Raw genomic sequence first — 17,601 nt, forward strand, 5'->3', positions numbered from 1 at the left:
TGACCAGCACCCACCCCCACCGTCCCGCCCGGCCCGGCCCGCCCCGCCCCGCCGCCGGCCGGCCCCCCGGGGAGCATCGCGCGGGGCGCGGGGCGCGCGCGGCGGGCTCGGGGGGCCGGGGCGGGGGAGGCGCCGCGCGCAGCCAATCCCGGGGCCGCCCCCTCCCCGCCGTCGCGGGCCCAGCCGGGGCGGGGGAGCCGGGCGGCGGCGGCGGCGGCGGCGGCGGCAGCGGCGGCGGCGGCGGCGGGAGGGATGGAGCGGGGCGGGGGGATGCGGGGCGGCGCGGAGACGGCCGCGGCGCTGCAGAGCGGCTGGGGCGGCGGCGCGGCTCCCGGCGCTCCCCCCGGCGCCCGCCCCGACCCGGTGAGGGCCCGGCCGCGAGGCCCCGGAGCCATGGGCTGCATCGGCTCCCGGACCGTGGGTGGGTACCGCGGCGGCGCGGGGGGCTCGGCCGGCCCCCTCCCCCACCCCGCGCGCCCCGCTGCTCCCCGCTCTCCCCGCCGCTGCTCCCTCCGGCTCCCCGGCGCCCCTCGCTCGCTCGCCCGCCCGCCCGCCCGCCGTGCCCCCCGGGGCGCGGTCCCTCTCCATCCTCCTCCTTCCCTTCCTCCCTGCCTCCCTCCCGCTGCCCGCACCTGCAGGCCGGTCCCCCGCTGCCCCTTACCCGCGTCCGTTTCTGGGGCATCTCCCCCTCCCCACCCCTTGCCCAGAACCCCTAGTGTCTCGTGCCACCCCTCCCCTTCCCCCAGTCTGCCCGCGGCCGCACCGGCCCCATCGCTTGGCATCTCCGCTGCCGTTTCCCGTGGCTCCAGCCTCCCCCCACCACCCCGGGTCGCTTTGTTCACGTGCATTTTCCCCTTCGGGGCGGGGGCGGGCTACGCCGGGGCCTCGGGGAGGCAGTGGGGTGCACGTCCCAGGGGGGTTGGGGAGCGGGGCCAGACCCGGCTTGGGGCGCGCGCGAGGCGTGAGGGGTGAGGGTGCGGCCACCTGGCCGCACCTGTCGGCGGGGGCCGCGGGGCGGGGCCGCCCCTTTATTTACCTGGGATGGGGGGGATGGACGGGACGTTTCGGAAGTCGCCTTTCCACCCCCCCCTCCCAGCCTGAGCGAGCTACCGCCCCTTCCCCCACCCCCCTCCCCAGCCCGTCACCCCAGGGACCCGCACCCCCCTCCCCGCTCCCACCTATTCGTCCAGCCTCGCCCCATCTCCCACCCCCTCTTCCCCCCGCCCCCCCATTGGAACTCCCGATTTCTCCCGCCCACACGCCCCAGTGACCTCAGGCTGAGAGAATAAGTCGTATTATTATTATTACGAACAAACTCTCTCGCCCCGCCGGCCGGCCGCCCGATTTCTCCGAGACCCGCTTGATTTCCATGGCTACCCCCCTCCTCCCCCTTTTCTTAGGGTTCTCCCTGCCTCCCCCTCCCTGCCCCCCACGGCTCTGACTCAGCTCTCCCTCTTTTACAAAGGCCACCCCCTCCCTCCCCTCGCTCCCACTCTGCCCTCCCCACCGCCACCCCGAGATTGTTCTGGGCCTGCCCCGTGCCGGTGCACCGCGCGCTCGGGGTTCTCCATCCGGAGGACCGTCTCCTCCCTTCTTCCCCCCTCCGGGGGCCTGGTCTGACCCTCTTGCCTCCGCCCTTTGGCCCTCCCCCCAGGGAGACCCATCTGCAGCCTAATATGCAGCACTCCTACCTCCCTACGACCCCTCACCACCATCCACGCCCCCTCGGGGCTCCAGCCCAGTTGTCTGCCAAGCGCCTCTTGGTGCCTGGGGACCCTCTCAGCTCGCCCCTCGACCCAGAGCTGGTGCGGAGAGCATCATAGGTCAGATGGTCCAGGGCTTCATCCCTCACCACCGCCACCCAGCTAGGCCTGACTCATGTCTTCCTTGGTGTTTCTGTTGTTGTTTGTCTGTTTGTTTTTGGGCCACACCCCGTGGTGCTCAGGGATCACTCCTGGCAGGGTTCAGTGGGGCCATACAGGCTGCTGGAGATTGAACCCGGGTCTGAGGTTTGCCCATGTGAGGAGAAGCCCCTCCTCACTGTACTCTCTCCACCACCGGTGTCTTCCTGTGGGCAGCATTCGCTGAAGCCCCCTCACTTAACCGTTTGCCATTCTTCCGCTGAGGCCCAGTTTCCAGTTGAGTCAGCCCCCAAACTCTGCCCACCTCCTTCTCTAGTCTTTTGTCTGCTCTCTGACTTAAATTCTTCCTCCTTCCCGGCTGATTTTAAAGTCCCTCTGACTCTCCTCCGGTTCTGCCTCCTGCTTTGGACTTAATTTGCACTTAATTCCCAGTGACCGAAGGATTCCAAGTCCCTTTTCCTTTCTTTCTCTATTCTCGCTGTTTTTGAGGGGCAGATCATCATACCCCTGCCTCTGGTCCTCCAAGCGACCTTCCCTGAGGGTAGCACATGTTGGGCTCTCTGGGCAGAATACATTGCTGCCACCTCCCAGACACCCCAGCAACCCAGAAAGCTCCCCTCGCCCCCAACCCTAGAAGTTCCATGTTTGCAGAAACATCGAAGATGAGAAGCACGGCTAGGTACTAGCCCTGCACGGAAGCCCTGGGAGATGTCTCAGAAGCAGAGGCAGAGTCGTTGTCCTGCAAAACCTAACCACTTTGCTCCTGCATATAAACAAGCAAGAAGGGCTTCTAGCACTTTCCTGAGTGTGCTCTCTGAGCTGAGCAGAAATGCAGTATTTTGGCTCAGCCTTATAATTTCCCTTACTGAAGGTTGCGGAGAGGGGGCTCACCAGAAGTGGGCCATCCACTGAGGAGTGGTCGCTGGAGAGTAGGGAAGATTCTGGAAGAACTGAACTCTGCTTGTGCCTAATGTGTAAAGACACCAGGGCAGGGATTTTTTTTTTTTCATTTGGGAGATACCCACGGATGCTCAGGTGTTACTTCTGGTTCGGTACTCAGAAATTACTCCTGGCCGAGCTTGGGTGATACTTTGGGGTGCCGGGGATGGAGCCGGGGTTGGCAGCATGCAAGGTTAATGCCCCACGGCTACCCTATTGCTCTGGCCCAAGTGTAGGGCTTGCAGAGAGGGGCACCAGGAGGTACCAACCCAGCCCTGCTCACCCTCTGCCTCTCCAGGGAACGAAGTGATTGCGGTGGACTGGAAGGGACTGAAGGATGTGGAGCAGATCAACATGGATAGCACCAGTTCCCTGCATGGCAGCAGCCTGCACCGGACGTCCACCGAGGTGAGACAACCCCCCCCCCAGCAGACAACCCCCCCAGAGCCAGCCTGAACAGAGCCTTGAATGATCTCCCCAAATTCCAAGAGCACCCCCCAGTCCCTCCATCCTAGCGCCCAGCTTTCTCTGCCTTTAGAAGGCGGCCCTCGGATAGACATAGAAAGATTGCATTCATCTGGGGAACATAAAGTAACAGAATAGGAGACTAATACCCAAGAATGGCCGAGATTAGTACCAGGAATTTTGCTCCATGGCTTGGAGGCCAGCCACACATGCTAGGGGAAAAGGGAGCTCAGATAGAGAAGGGAGCACCAAATAAAGGGTGTTGGGAGGATCCTCCAAGGATGGGAGAAGCATGCTGAAAGTAGACTATAGACCAAACATGATTACCACTCAATGCCTCTCTTGCAAACCACAGAACCCAAAAGGAGAGAGACAGAACAAAAGGGAGTGCCCTGCCACAGAGGCAGGGTGGGATGGGGTGGATGGGGGGTGGGAGGGATACTGGGACCTGTGGTGGTGGAAAATGGGCACTGGTGGAGGGATGGGTACTCGATCATTGTATAACTGAAACCCAAGCACAAAAATTTGTAAGTCTACAACTGTACCTCATGGCATCTCACTAATAAAAATTAAAAATAAATAAAGACAGAGTCTAACACACACACACACACACACACACACACACACACACACACACACACACGGCAGCCCTCGCCTCTCTATTGCAAGTCTGAGGAGGAATCGGGGTGAGGGGGTGTTGGGGAAGGGGAGGTACCTGTATTTATGGGAGTGCCCGGGACTCAGCTGTTCTGTTCTCTCTTCACAGCAAACCAGAACCGACTTCTCCTGGGATGGTATCAATGTGAGTGTGGCCTCCCCGCAGCCCTGCAGACCCCCTCGCCCCTGTCCTCTCTCTCATGTTCTTCCCAGGCCCTCTGCCTCGCATGCTATGCCCAGGCACCAGCCCCCATGGGGAGCCCCCACGTTCCCCCCATTCACTCCCTACACAAGCTTTCAAGGAATCTGGATTCCTGGGGACCATGCTCTTCCATCTCACCTGCCGGAGCGCCCCTTCCTTCTCCCTGGAACTGGGACCCTCTTCCGCACAGAGTGCTCCCTGACCCTCTTCCTCTCCCCCCCTGCCCCCGCTCCAGCTCTCCATGGAGGACACCACTTCCATTCTCCCGAAGCTCAAGCGCAACTCAAATGCCTACGGCATAGGGGCCCTGGCCAAGTCTTCATTCTCAGGTGAGATCCCTGCCCAGGGGGCCCTGCAGGGGGGAATCCTAGAAGTCTGGGGGTGGGGATGGGCTCAAGTCTCCTCTTTCTTAAGGCCTGGAGAAGACCCGCACCTCCTCCTCTCTACCTACTGGCTTTTTCTGCCAGCCTCTCTCCTCCTCCTCCAGGCAGCCCCTCTGGGATTGTCTCTCCTCCTTGGGATTCCAGGCCCTGTGAGAGGAGACCAGGGATGGATGTGGGGGGTGGGATGGATGGGGGGTGGGGTGGGCTCCATGCTTTATTACCTTCTGGAGCCTATGGGTCATGTCTGGTGCCTCAGGGATTTCGCGAAGCATGAAGGACCACGTGACAAAGCCCACGGCTATGGGCCAAGGCCGGGTGGCCCACATGATCGAGTGGCAGGGCTGGGGCAAGGCACCGGCTATCCAGCCGCAGCACAGCCACGAAGCCGTGCGCCGGGACACCGACGCCTACTCCGACCTCAGCGACGGCGAGAAGGAGGCGCGCTTCCTCGCAGGTACTCGTCCCCCACAGCCCTTCAGGGGACACGTTCGTGGGTGGCCCAGAAATGGAACCTCCAACACAGTCCTGGGTCCGTGTGAGGTAGACCCAGGTGATGACCGGTTTCCCCAAGCGGCTCTGATTTCGGGGACTTTGTTTATTCTGGTCAATCTCCTCTGACATTAAACAGAAAATTGATCTCAAAGGGGAAAAAAAAAAAACAGAAAAGAGGGGCTGGAGCAATAGCACAGCGGGTAGGGCGTTTGCCTTGCACGCGGCCGAGCCGGGTTCGATTCCCAGCATCCCATATGGTCAGGGGTAATTCCTGAGTGCAGAACTAGGAGTAACCCCTGTGCGTTGCTGGGTGTGACCCAAAAAGAAGGAAAAAAAAAACAGAAAAGAGGAGGAGGAGGGGGAGGGATAATACACGGCAGGTCAGGGGTGCTTGCCTTGCAAGCTGACCCGAGTTTGATTCCTGGGATGCCCGAGGCTCCCCCGAGCACCACCGGGAGTGATCCCTAACCCTGAGCACCGCCAGGCATGGACCCCACACCGATCAGCCAAACAAAGTGGAGTTCCGTGAGGTGAGGGAAAGCCTGTTCCCAAGACTTTGTCTCCCGCAGATGACGAAGGTCCATGCTGTGCTGTCTGCGTCCAGGCCAAGGGGACAGTGGCCTCTGGCTGCAGAGGGCTTTTAGTGGTCATGAGGAGAGAGAGGCAAGGCCAGGGCATCTTCCGTCCTACCTGCAGGCCCACCCCAGTGGTGAGCTTCCAGAAGAGGAAGGGACGGGGGTGTGGAGAGGGCAGTGTGACCCAGATGGGGCCCCTGGTAAGGATGACAGAGAGGGGGGTGTTAAGGATGTGGACTGTGGGAAAAATACACCTGGTGGAGCTTAACATGTAAGAAAGATGGAAGGTCACAGGGCAGCTGCCAGGGTGATGGTCACTTTCCTGGCAGTGCTGAGGAGAGTGGAGTCCCCCCCCACCCCCTGCCTGAGTCGGCCATCCTTCTTCCCCTGGTCTCCTGCCTTCCCCCTTCCACTCTGGGTGAACCAGCCCGAACCACGCCCCTCGGTGCTTCTTTGGGAATTCTCAGTCCATCTAGATTTCTCTCTCCTTGGCTAGGGAACACTGCTAAGCCCAAGCCCATTTGAAAGCTAATTCTATGACTCCCTGGTTTGAATGACATAGGCTGTCTCCCCAGAAGATTCCCCACAACTGGGATACCTTGGAATCCTAACTCTGGACTCCTGCAAAGTTCCTCTCTGTTTTAGCCTTCTTTGGGGGCTTCTAGAGAGTGTGTGTGTGTGTGGGGGAGCCTAGCACAATCGTTGCTGGCCCCCGGTGGGCTGCTGAGAACTTGACATGTGTGTGGCCTGTCCAAATGGACGTGTGCTGAAGTGTAAAATACTGTTGTAAAGACTTCCTGTGTGGGTCAAAGACTAGAAAGGACCTCACGAAAGGGCTGGAGTGATAGCATAGTGGGGAGTTTGCACGTAGTCGACCCAGGTTCAATCCCTGGCATCCCATAAGGTGCCCTGAGTCCCAGCAGGAGTAATTCCTGAGTGCAAGGCCAGGAGCAAGCCCTGGTCACAGCTGGGAGTGGACCCAAATCAACACCAATGAAAGCGCCTCCTGACTAGCTTCCAAATGGGGTGTGTGTTGAGGTGGTTCTGTTTCCTCTATTGGCCGAATGTTGCTAAATCCATCCCTTGTTTTGGATATTTTTTTCTCCACGCACCTTGAACGTGGCCCCGTGGCTCGCCCCCTTGTCTCCTGTGTGTGCCGGGGTTCCCCTGGCCCATCTGGGTGTGACTGGGGGGTCGCCGAGGTCCCTGCTCGTGACTCCGTTCCTTCTCCCAGGCGTCATGGAGCAATTTGCCATCTCCGAGGCCACCCTCATGGCCTGGTCATCCATGGACGGTGAGGACCTGAGTGTCAATTCCGCCCAGGAGCCTCTGGGTTGCAACTACAGTGACAACTACCAGGAGCTGCTGGAGAGTCAGGGTGAGGATGGTTCCAGAACCCAACCCCTGCAGCCTAAGGTCCTCCAGAACCCAATCCCCACAGCCTAAGGTCCTCCAGAAGCCAACCCCCACTGCTTAAGGTCTTCTAAAACCCAACGCCCACAGCCTAAGGTCCTCCAGAACCCAACCCCCGCAGGCTAAGGTCCTCCAGAACCCAACCCCCACAGCCTAAGGTCCTCCTGCCCCCACCCTGAGCATCTCCACTCCCTGCCGACCCCACTCCCCACCATCCACCTGTGTCCCCAGACTGTCTCTCTTGACACCCTTTCCTCCTTTCCATCCTATCCTTGAGTTGTGACCCCCCCCCCCCACATTTCTCTCCCCAGAGGCCCTCGCTCAAGGTCCCCTGGATGGATGGCCGCACTCCTACGTGTCCCAGGGCATGTACTGCCTGGGGTCGTCAGACGCCTGGGAAGCCAGTGACCAGTCCCTCATTGCCTCTCCAGCCACTGGGTCCTACCTTGGTCCTGCCTTTGACGACTCCCAACCCAGCTTGCACGAGATGGCGCCTTCCCAACCGCCTCTGGGATACTCGACTCAGGAGCCCCCACCTTTCCTTGGGGGGGACACTGACTGGGTGCCGGGGGTGGGCGCGGTGGACCTGGCAAGGGGCCAGGATGAGGAAGAGAAGAGGCCGCTGGCGCCCGAGGAGGAGGAGGACGCGGGGTGCCGGGACCTGGAGTCGCTCTCGCCCCGAGAAGAGCCCGAGGTTTCCACGGCACTTAGCCGGAAGGTGTCCGACGTCACGTCCTCAGGGGTGCAGTCCTTCGACGAGGAGGAAGGCGAGGCCAACAACTGAGGCCACCCCAGCCTCTTTCCACAGAGGGGAGTGAGCCCTGGCCTGGCCCGCCAGCAGGGGCCCCGTGAACTTGGCCCTGGTTGCAGGCTCAGGGTCCGGTGTGGATCACAGCCCTCCATCGGCGACTGTCTCCAGGAGCCTGGCAAACGCCTCCTTCCTCCATGCCACTCGCTTTGCCTGACTCTGGGGCCCAGCGGCTCCTTCCCACGGGAAGAACCTTGGGGCCGGGGGGGGGAAGGGGGGAGATCTGGACGGACGGGGCGCCCTGGAGAGGCCACAAGCCTTGCGGGGCAGGGGGCCGCCTATGCTGGTGAGACCTGAGCCATGGAAGCTGTGATGTGGCCTCGAGGATGCTGCCCACGTGGGCCCCCCACCGAGACCGGCGTCCCCACCGAGAACGAGAACCAACAAGGCCACTCACGCTGGCATCCGAGGATCTGGGGAAAGCGGCCAGCGGGGGGCCGGAGGCTGCAGCTCTCGCTTCCTCTCTCCGCCTTCTTCCCTCCCCTGCTCTGGGGGTCCCAGCCCTGGGGGTCGGCAGGGGGAAGGGGTGAGAGGGAGAGAGAATGCAGAAGGCAGGGGTCCTGACCGGGTGCAGGAGAACAAAGGCGGCCTCTCCCTCCAGACCCTCGCCCCGACTCTCTGGAGCTGTTTACACTTTTCTCTTTGCCTTTTCTACATTTTTATACCTTCTTGGGGACTCAGGGTTGAGTGGGGTGCTGCCAGGCCCTGGCGGGGTGGGTGTCTCTCTCCCTTTGCCCTTCTTCAGCTCCTCCTAGGAGGTGCCCGTCCAGACCTACCTTCTGTGGGGCAGCCGAGGGGACTTCCTTCCGGGGCCGGCCCGTCCAACACTAGCTCCTAACACTGCTTGCTCTCCCCCCAATCTTGTTTCCATTCTTGCAGCACGAGGCCTCAACTCCCCCCACCCCCACCCCATCCCTCTCCGCTGTGATGGCCACGGGCTTGGCCAGTAGCACTCTGCCCGCCCCCCCCACCCCCAGTCCTGCCTCTTGGGCAGGAGACAGAGAGAGGCCAAGGGTTGTGTGGGATCACCTGCTGCCCCCTAACTTCCTGAGCCTGAGTAAGGCCCTAAGCCCCCCTGCCCCTCCAATCCTCCATCCTCTGCAGAGAAGAGGGGGCTGTCCCCCCCACCCCCCATCCACAGACCAGCCCCTCCAGTCCCAAGCTCTGGACTGGAATTTATAGATCGAGGAGGTTGTGTGAGTAGAACTGTTCTGTTCCTCTGTATGCCTGCCCCTCTACACACACACACACACACACACACACACACACACACACACGCAGACATACACACACACACATAAGCACGTGTACACACACTCGCACACACATGCACACACACGTATACACATTTGCACACGCACACTCATGCATGCCCACATACGCACATGTGCACACCTGTGAGCACATGCACATGTGTACACACACACACACACACACACACACACATTCTAGATCACACTTTCCTACTCACACGCTCTGAAACGCTCCCGGGGCTGGGTGCCAGCTGTTTCCTGAACGGGAGCACGGAGAGCAGCGCTGAAGTCCCTCAGCCGCCCTCAGACTGCCCAGAGCAAGGCTGTCTCGCACTCAGTCACACGCCCTGACCCTGTAGGCCTGACCCCAGGGGTGGGGGCACTGGGAAACTGTCCGGCTGCATGCTCGCTCTCTCTGCCCTCCCTGGGGGGCCACCCTGTCTCTGTGCCTGGTGACCGTTGACGCTGGTCTCTCTGAGCCTCCCCTTTTGCCTGAGTGTCATCCCCTTGGTGCCCTGGGTCCCACACCACACGCCCTGCTGGGCTTCTGTCTGTGAGGAGGTTCACTCATCCCCAGCCACTTCCGGCCCTGGAGTTAGGGAAGCCAGGTGTGCCCCTCCCCCACCGAGCCCTGCAGGAAGACAATGGTCACCTTGGAGGAATCAATCTGGGGAGCCCAGGATGCACCGAGCAGAGGCCAGGTGGGGACTCGCAGGGTCTGACCTGGGCCCCTCCTAGAACCTTCCAGCAGGCAGGCACAGCCCCTGGTGCTGAGGGGCGGGCTGCATGGGGTTTGCTTACAGCCTATTCCCGGGGGAGGGGCATGTGGAGAAAGAAGTGAGGGTGGGGGGGCGTCACTTTTCCTTTGGGGGTCTCAGGCTGTGCCGCATGTTTTCACAGCAGTCACAGAGCTCCGCTGGTTTCTGTCCCTGTGAACGAAATGCTCTCGCTCCAACGGTTTCCTTCGGGTGGGGTGGGGGGGGTGCGCTTTCATTTTCAAGTCACTTTATTAAAAGAAAAATGCAAATCTGCCATTCCTCCCCTCCACTGCCCTTCCCCACCTCCTTCCTTCCTTCCACTCCTCCGGGGGTGCTGGAGTTTCTCCCCTTCTCCTGCCCCCTCCACCCTGGCATCCCCACCCCCGCCCCCTTCCAGGTCGGGAGCCCCCCGACTTCCGGCCGGTCTCAGCATGCTTTCTTAACATGGCACACCCACCCTAGGCCCGAGAGAGATTCTATGACATATATCACAGAGAGAATTATATACAAATATATAAATATTATAGATTATATACACATGGGCACAGGCTCCCATACCCCTGCCAGCCCCCGGCCCCAGGCCTCAGCCTCTCTCTCTCTCTAGGCCCAGGGAGGGGGACCTGCCGCGGTGAGGGGGACAGATGATCAGTGGCACTAAACCGTGTGGTGGCATCTTCGGACTATGAGTGTCTTCTTTGGGGACGGAGTGCAGGGACGGCGCGACTGTCATGGGGAAGGGGGTGGGGCGTGCATGGACCAGGCCTGCGGGGAAGGAGAAAAGCTAAGGATGCAGGAGCAAAGGCTACTTCTCAGAAGGCTCGAGAGGCCAGGCCCCGTGCTGCTGGCCTGGGGGGGTTCGGGGACTTCACTTGCCCCTGCGGGGGAGGCTGCGGGGAGGCCAGCTACCTGGACATAGCTACCCCCCACCAGGTCCCAGAGATGCCCCAGAAACTCAGGAGTGTGGAGCCTGCCTCCCGGTTCCTCCTGACACTGGCTCTCTGTGCCCAGGGCAGGGGTAGGGGCGGGCCAGCTGTCACTCATTCTGCATCCTGCAGGGAGCTGGGCATAAGGAAAGACTTGGGGGTACAGGCCCCCGAGTGAGTGTGGAACCTGCCTGCCGGAAGCCTGGTTCTTGGGAGTAGCAGCCGGAGGGAGGGCAGAGGCTCCCAGGAGGAGGGGTCTGTACCCCCAGAGTCTTTCCTCATGCCCAGCTCCCTGGGGGATGAAGAATGAGTGACAGCTGGCCCACCCCGCCCCCGCCCTGGGCAGAGAGAGTTGGGGGTCAGGCATAACCTGGAGGCAGAATTTGGGGATCAGGGTGTAGAGAAGTGGGAGGTGGGGAGAAGGGGTGTGGACCATCTCGGGGCTCACACTGGGGCTGTCTGCCCCCTCCCCAGGGAGGCCTCCAGTGACCCCAGCTCCTCACCCAGGTGAAACCCTTGTGAGGCTTCTACTCACTGCCCTGGAGGCCGAAGGACAGGATCACCGGAAACTGGGGAAAAGGGTGGGGGAGCCAGTGTGACCCCAAAGCTCAGGAGTGCCTGTGGACGCTCTGGGGGCTTTTCTCTGGGCTCAGAAGCCCCGTACGGCTGGATGTGACTCCACTGTCCCTGGTGTCCTCAATCCCGGGGGGTCCCCAAGCTGCCCCTTCCGGCTGTCACAGCATCACCTCGTCCTCGTCCTCCTCCTCCGTGGAGCGCAGGCTGGGGCCCTGCAGGATGTCAGCCAGGTCGTCCTCGGGGGCAGCCCCCGGGTCCCCCACCAGCTCCAGCTCCTCCAGCTCGGGGAGGGGGGGGCGCGGGGGGAGAGGCGGGGGCCGGAGTCTCTGTCTCTGTCTCGGGGGCGGCAGGAGCCTCAACCCCCGCTCCCACCCTGTCCCCTGGAAGACTCCAGGGCTCTCCCGTTGGGGGCAGACCCCTGGAGCTTCTTCGAGTCGTTGTGTTCCGGAAGCTGGCCAGCGGCGGGCGGAGCTGCAGCCCCGACTTGGTGTGGCCCTCGATAGCCTTCTGGAGCTGGGGGATGGGGGGGGGAAGGGAGAGAGAGAGGGAGGGAGAGAGAGTGAGAGTGTAGGAAAGAGCCCACCCTTCCTCCCATGCTCCCCCTGACTCCCCTCCACCATCTCTAGGGTGCCCCCGCCTGCCCCAGGGCATTACCTCGTCCAAGGCCAGCACGCCCCTGAGCTTCCCCATGCTGGTCACGTAGGCCAGGTGGAGGCCCAGGAGCGAGAAGAGCGTGTGCGTCTGGGGGGAGAGGGTGGGATGAGTGCTGGGCCAGCCCCCCACTTACCACCCCCTTGCCCCCCCCCCCCCATTTGGCCCGCACGCCTGGGCAGACCTTGTGCAGGGATGTCTGTTCCACCAGCTGGAAGGGCGACTGGTCGATGCAGCAGCAGTCGAAGCACACGGGCTGGCGTAGCTGCTCCTGCTCCCAGGCCTCGATCTGGAGGATGGTCACCCCCAAGGGTCAGCCACCGGCCTCACTCCAGGATTCACCCGACACACCCCCTTGGGCTGCTCTGGCGTCTCACACACCCCGGGGCCCTCTCGAGCTGCCTTCTGGCTCCTGCCTCCTCGGTTTTCATCTCCCCAGCTCCCCACCACACACACCTGCCCCACTCGGGACCACAGAGCATTGGCTCCTGGTCCCCTTTCCATTTTCATTGTGGTTTGTGGTCTCTTTGCCCCCGTGGAGAGACTCCTGGTCACTGTCCGGTCAGCATCAGTGCACTGGACACGGACCCTTGGAAGCGTGTCACTGAACATCAGCTGCTGTGACTTGAGAAGGAACAGCATCCAGGCAGAGAGATAGTACCGTGGGTAGGGGCCAGAGAGATAGCACAGTGGGTAGGGCCAGAGAGAGATCACAGAAGGGAGAGGCCAGAGATATAGCTCAGTGGGTAGGACCAGAGAGATAGCACAGTGGGTAGGGCTGGAGAGACAGCACAGTGGGTAGGAGCCAGAGAGATAGCACAGTGAGTAGAGCTGAAGAGAGACAGCAGCACAATGGGTAGGGGCCAGAAAGACAGCACAGTGGTTAGGGTTCTTGTCTTGCATGCAGTTAATCTGGGTTCAAGTCCAAGCATCACATATGGTCCCCTAAGCCTGCTTGAGTGCAGAGTCAGGACTGTGCCCCTAAGCATTGCCAGGTGTGGAGAAAGAGAGAGAGAAAGAGAAAGAGAGAGAGAGACAGAGACAGAGAGGGAGGGAGAGAAAGAGAGGGAGAGAGAGATTGTGGGTATTGGATGGACTGGCTAAGCTGTACTAGGTCAGTTGAGATTGAGGTGAGGGAAGTTATTTGCTTTTGTCTTCGGTGTGTTTCGTTTCATGAAGACACACAGACCAATGCTCCTCTTGACTTTGTTCCTACAGGCTAAAGTTCCCCCAGATTCCACATCACCCCGCGTGGCACTGGCTTTCAGGAACAAATCCTCAAAGTGCTGAGGCCTCATCCCAGTCAGCACCCTCTCATGCTGTACTTACTCAATTTCCTTTCCACTGTCACAATCTATGCCCTGCAAATCTTCTCAGGCTATCCCCCAAACCGTGCCCTTATTCTTTTTTGGTTTTGTTTCTTTGGGGCCACTCCTGGCTCCGCACTCAGGAATCACTCCGGGTAGGCTGCATTTAGGAATGGGAGTGGGAATCAGAGCCAGCGCCCTCCCAACTGTAGTGTTGCTCCGACCTCAAACCTTTTTCCTAAAGCACCGATGTGCCCAGTCTCCACCCACCCGTCCCCAGTTTCTCTGCCCTATGGTCACCTCCTAACACGCTCATCTTCCCCCAAAAGACAAAACAAAACAAAATCGCTCACACAACACAGGAGAGTCAGTCCCAGCCCACACTTAGCAGGTATGTTTTTCAGATGACTTATGCCTTGGCCCTTGTTCCAGGCGAGACTTGGACTGGACCCTCCTGGCTTACTGGACCCTTTGGTGATCATTCCTGGTGACCCTTATGGAGCAAGGGCAGCGAACACAAAACCATTTCCAGCACCGGTGCACGAGCAGTTTCTGGGGGCCAGGCACGATGCTAATTGTTCCACATGTCTCCATTCATGGAATCCTCCTCAACAGCCAAACATCATCTCCATTTCACAGGTCACACAGAGGCAGGGCTGAGCTTCTGTCCCCAGGCTCGAGAAGATTTCAGACACCCCAGCTTTGCTCCCAGTGGGGGAGGGCCACCACTCCTGGATCTGATGTGTTCCGGTACTTAAAAATCTCAGCCCCAGTCCCAGCCCAGAGCTTACTCTGTAAATAACCCATGAGAATCCAAGCATCTCAGCAGGAACGTGCTGCCACCTGCCACAGGGATCTTTCCCTCTTGCTGCTGGCAAGGGCATCATTTGCAGTCAGAAAACCGTGTTCGAAATATCCTGCACTGTGACTCCTTTGCAGCCATCCCCCCCCCCCAAACATCTCTGCAGGTTGCTCAGTGGGGGTTCCTGGCTTCCAACAATCTTCACTGAGAAAGATGTGAGCTAAGGATGCATGAGCTGGTGCCTGAGCCGTAGTGCAGCAAAGAGGGTGTTTGCCTTGCACCAACCCACCCAGGTTCGATCCCTAGCATCCCATAGCGACCCTGGAGCAATACCAGGAGTAATTTCTGTAATTTCTGAGTGCAGAAGTGCAGAGCCAAGAGTAACCCCGAGTATTGCTGAGTGTGGCCCAAAAAGTCAAAAACAAAACAAAACAAAACAAAACAAAAAAACAAAAACAACAACAACAAAGAAAAACCCATGAGCTTTTAATACTGCACTGCCCTTCCTTTTCATGGTCATTAAATAACCTCCCTGATCAACTAGCTGTCTTTTTTTTTTTTCTTTCTTCTTTTGCTTCCACGAATTAAAAAAGAAAGTCTTATGTAGCATCTTAGCAAGAGCTCCCTAGCTGCAGTCAGTCAGGACCTGGTTCCTGTCTGTGGGAAGCAGGAAGCTTTTCATTTTCGTCTATGATCTCCTGTGACTTTTCCCAGGATCCTTTGGGGAGATCCAGAAGAGGCGGACATCTTTCGCTTTGGTCCCTCATCCCCCCCTCCTGTACCCCTGTGGCCCTTTAACGTGCATCTTCAGCGCGTGGCTATTCTGGGTGTCCAGTAAAGATGCTTATTTTAAAATGCTACCCGCTCGGGCTTTCGTCAGTGCCTTCCTATTACGGCTCTCTCGCCTGCCTTCTTGGGCAGCCTGCATCCTCCAGGACTCAGTAGAATGGTGGCTAATGGGCTTGATGCTGTTCCTCACGGCCCCTGGGGTATGTTCCCATCAGCGTTGCTTGCACCTGCGCCTAATCACACCCCACGTCCAGCTTCTTGTCCTGGGGGCCAAGTCATTATGTGAGCTGCGTGCTTCTCTCTTGGCCCTGAGAGACATCTCTTCTAGAATGGGGAACATGTGTGTCCTAGACAGGCACCCTGGTCACCACTAACCTTGAGCATTTAGCATTTTAGCATTTCTAGCATTCCCAGGTAAGCCTATTCTTCCGTGGCGGGTGAACAGCTGCTGGCCACCCAGGGGTGTTTTATTTGCAGTATTTTTGGAAGAGGTCACACCTGGTGATGCTCAGGGGTTACTCCTGGCTCTGTGCTCAGGAATCACTCCTGGAGGGCTTGGGAGACCATCTGGGATGCTGAGGATTGAACCCAGGTCGGCTGCAGGCAAGGCAAGTGTTCTACTCACTGGACTGTCGTTCCAGCCCCTATCTGTAATATTCTTTCTGCCTAACTTCAGCCTGATCTAGAACATTCCCAATGTCTAAAGGCTAAAACTCAGGTCTGTGACATCCTCCTCAAGGACAGGGCCCCTCTGAGAACACCACCAGGCTGCCCACGCCCCCCAGAATCAGACCTCATTCCCACCCACCCTAAGGGCTCTCCCGCCCAGACTCTCATTCTATATAAAGAAGGTGGAAAGGAAGCAAGATCTTCACCGGGCAGAACCCTCCACCCACGAGCCGTTCCTTTCTCTTACCTCTTCAGGGGACATGGTGTCCACTAAGTTGGGGGAGTCCTAGAGAAGAGAGACACGGGTGTGAGTTTTTTCCTCTTCTCCTTTTCCTGTGGGCATCTACAAGTCGCCACCCCCGGGTAGTGTCTTCGTGAATTCAACTCATCATCCCTTTCCACTGGCAAAACTCCTCTGGGCAGGCTCTCTGCCCTCCCTATCTCAGGACGTGGGAGTGTGTGTGTGTGTGTGTGTGTGTGTGTGTGTGTGTGTGTGTGTATGTTGGGGGGGGTGGAAATGCGGCTTTCTCATTCCTCAATATGTGGGCAGAGGGTCTGCAGTTTGTATTAAGTCACAGCCAAGTGTGAGTCCCGGTTGCTATGGAAGGAATTAATGTGGTAAAGACACACTCTCCGACATCTCTCTCACCTGAGTTGGTTTCTTCTTTGGGGGATGACTTCTGCCCAGCAAGCAACGCAGCAGACTCCGAAAGACAGAGCGCCTTTGGCCTGGGAGGATGGTGAGCAGGCGGGAATGGAGAGCCAGCCCTGCCCATGGGTGGGGGGTGGGCAGAAACGCACCCACTCGGGTTCCCGAACCTTCCCTGATGCCCCACCTCCTAACTCAGCCCCTGCCCCAATTTGAAGAATAGTAGCACGGAGATTACAGGAACAAGAAGGGCCTCTGCTGGCCCCTCAGGGACCCTCCTCACAGGGGTCCCTTAGGTGAGGGGGAGGCTGGAGAAAAGCCCCAGGGTGAGTTGGGGTGCGAAGGGGGGGGCAGTCTTCACCTGCAGGCTCTGGTGCCTCTGGCTGCTGTTGGGGGCCAGGCAGTGGCCCGTTGGGCTTTTCCGGGGCTGGTGGAGCAGGAGGAAAGGGGTGAGGCGGTGAGAGAGGAGGCGTCTGTAAGGAGGAGAGAGGAGGGAAGAGCAGACTCAGTCCGGGGGGAGAGGGCAACCCCCCCCTCTACAAACCCTCACACTCGGCTCTCCTCACACTGGTCACCTGCCCTGTCAGCCTCGTGGGGAGCACAGCACCCCCTCCCCATCCCTGGACCCTGGGCATAGGCTGCTTGGGCACTGGAGACCCAGTGCTTCTCTTTCTCTGGGTTTTGCAACAATGGTTACTCCCATCCCACTTTTTTTTTTTTTTTGCTTTTTGGGTCACACCCAGCAATGCTCAGGGGTTACTCCTGGCTCTGCACTCAGGAATTACTCCTGCCAGTCTTGGGGGACCCTATGGGATGCTAGGGATCGAACCCGGGACGGCCGCATGCAAGGCAAATGCCCTACCCGCTGTGCTATCACTCCAGCCCTTCCCATCCCACTTTTTACCCTCTTTCCCTTCACCTCTCACCTGCACTGCTCCCCCGGGGGCCCTTCCTCAGCTCGGTCACCTGCGGCTTTCCAGAGAGGTCCTCCTCTTCATCCTCATCCACGAAGGCGAAGGACTCGGGGCGGCCCAGGGGCCAGAGGCCGGGGGGCGACTTCCCGTCATAAGGCAGCTGGGACAGCTTCTGGGCCAGGTCCTGGGCGGCCCGCAGCCTCCGCTCCGGGGCCAGGTGCTGCTGCAGTAAGGCCTGCAGCTCCGAGCGCTCCACTGAGCCCAGCAGGGTCATGGAATCTGGAGGCGAGCAGGGCTCTGACCTGAGGATCGGACCTGAGCGCTGCCCTCCATGGCCATCTGGTTGCTACACTCAGTAGGCCCCAAGCAGAACCAGGAGCCAGAGGTCTCCTCCCACACACCCCTCCTTTTGTTTCTTTTTCTCCCCCTCTGTTCCTTCATGCTAAATCTCTCTCTCTCTCTCTCTCTCTCTCTCTCTCTCTCTCTCTCTCTCTCTCTCTCTCTCTCTCTCTCT

General features: G+C 59.6%; 2 protein-coding genes across 2 annotated transcripts in view; one reads left to right on the forward strand and one right to left on the reverse strand.

Moving 5' to 3' along the window:
- The first annotated feature begins 240 nt into the window (after positions 1–240).
- On the forward strand, positions 241–7,814 carry FAM131B (family with sequence similarity 131 member B). The gene is made up of 7 exons (XM_056123887.1): positions 241–421; positions 3,100–3,209; positions 4,033–4,068; positions 4,361–4,454; positions 4,765–4,962; positions 6,810–6,953; positions 7,300–7,814. The coding sequence occupies exons 1-7, from the start codon at positions 253–255 to the stop codon at positions 7,770–7,772; spliced, it is 1,224 nt and encodes a 407-aa protein (XP_055979862.1). The 5' UTR covers positions 241–252; the 3' UTR covers positions 7,773–7,814.
- A 3,650-nt stretch (positions 7,815–11,464) lies between these two features.
- Positions 11,465–17,601, reverse strand: part of CLCN1 (chloride voltage-gated channel 1) — a 38,880-nt gene continuing 32,743 nt past the window's right edge. Inside the window, 8 exon segments of the mRNA XM_056123881.1 lie at positions 11,465–11,594; positions 11,596–11,819; positions 11,961–12,047; positions 12,142–12,246; positions 15,772–15,810; positions 16,174–16,253; positions 16,535–16,646; positions 17,140–17,366. Coding sequence (XP_055979856.1) covers positions 11,465–11,594; positions 11,596–11,819; positions 11,961–12,047; positions 12,142–12,246; positions 15,772–15,810; positions 16,174–16,253; positions 16,535–16,646; positions 17,140–17,366 — 1,004 coding nt within the window.

The sequence above is a fragment of the Sorex fumeus genome, unplaced genomic scaffold, assembly GCF_029834395.1.
Source record: "Sorex fumeus unplaced genomic scaffold, SorFum_2.1 ptg000048l, whole genome shotgun sequence".
In the NCBI taxonomy this organism is placed as follows: Eukaryota; Metazoa; Chordata; class Mammalia; order Eulipotyphla; family Soricidae; genus Sorex; species Sorex fumeus.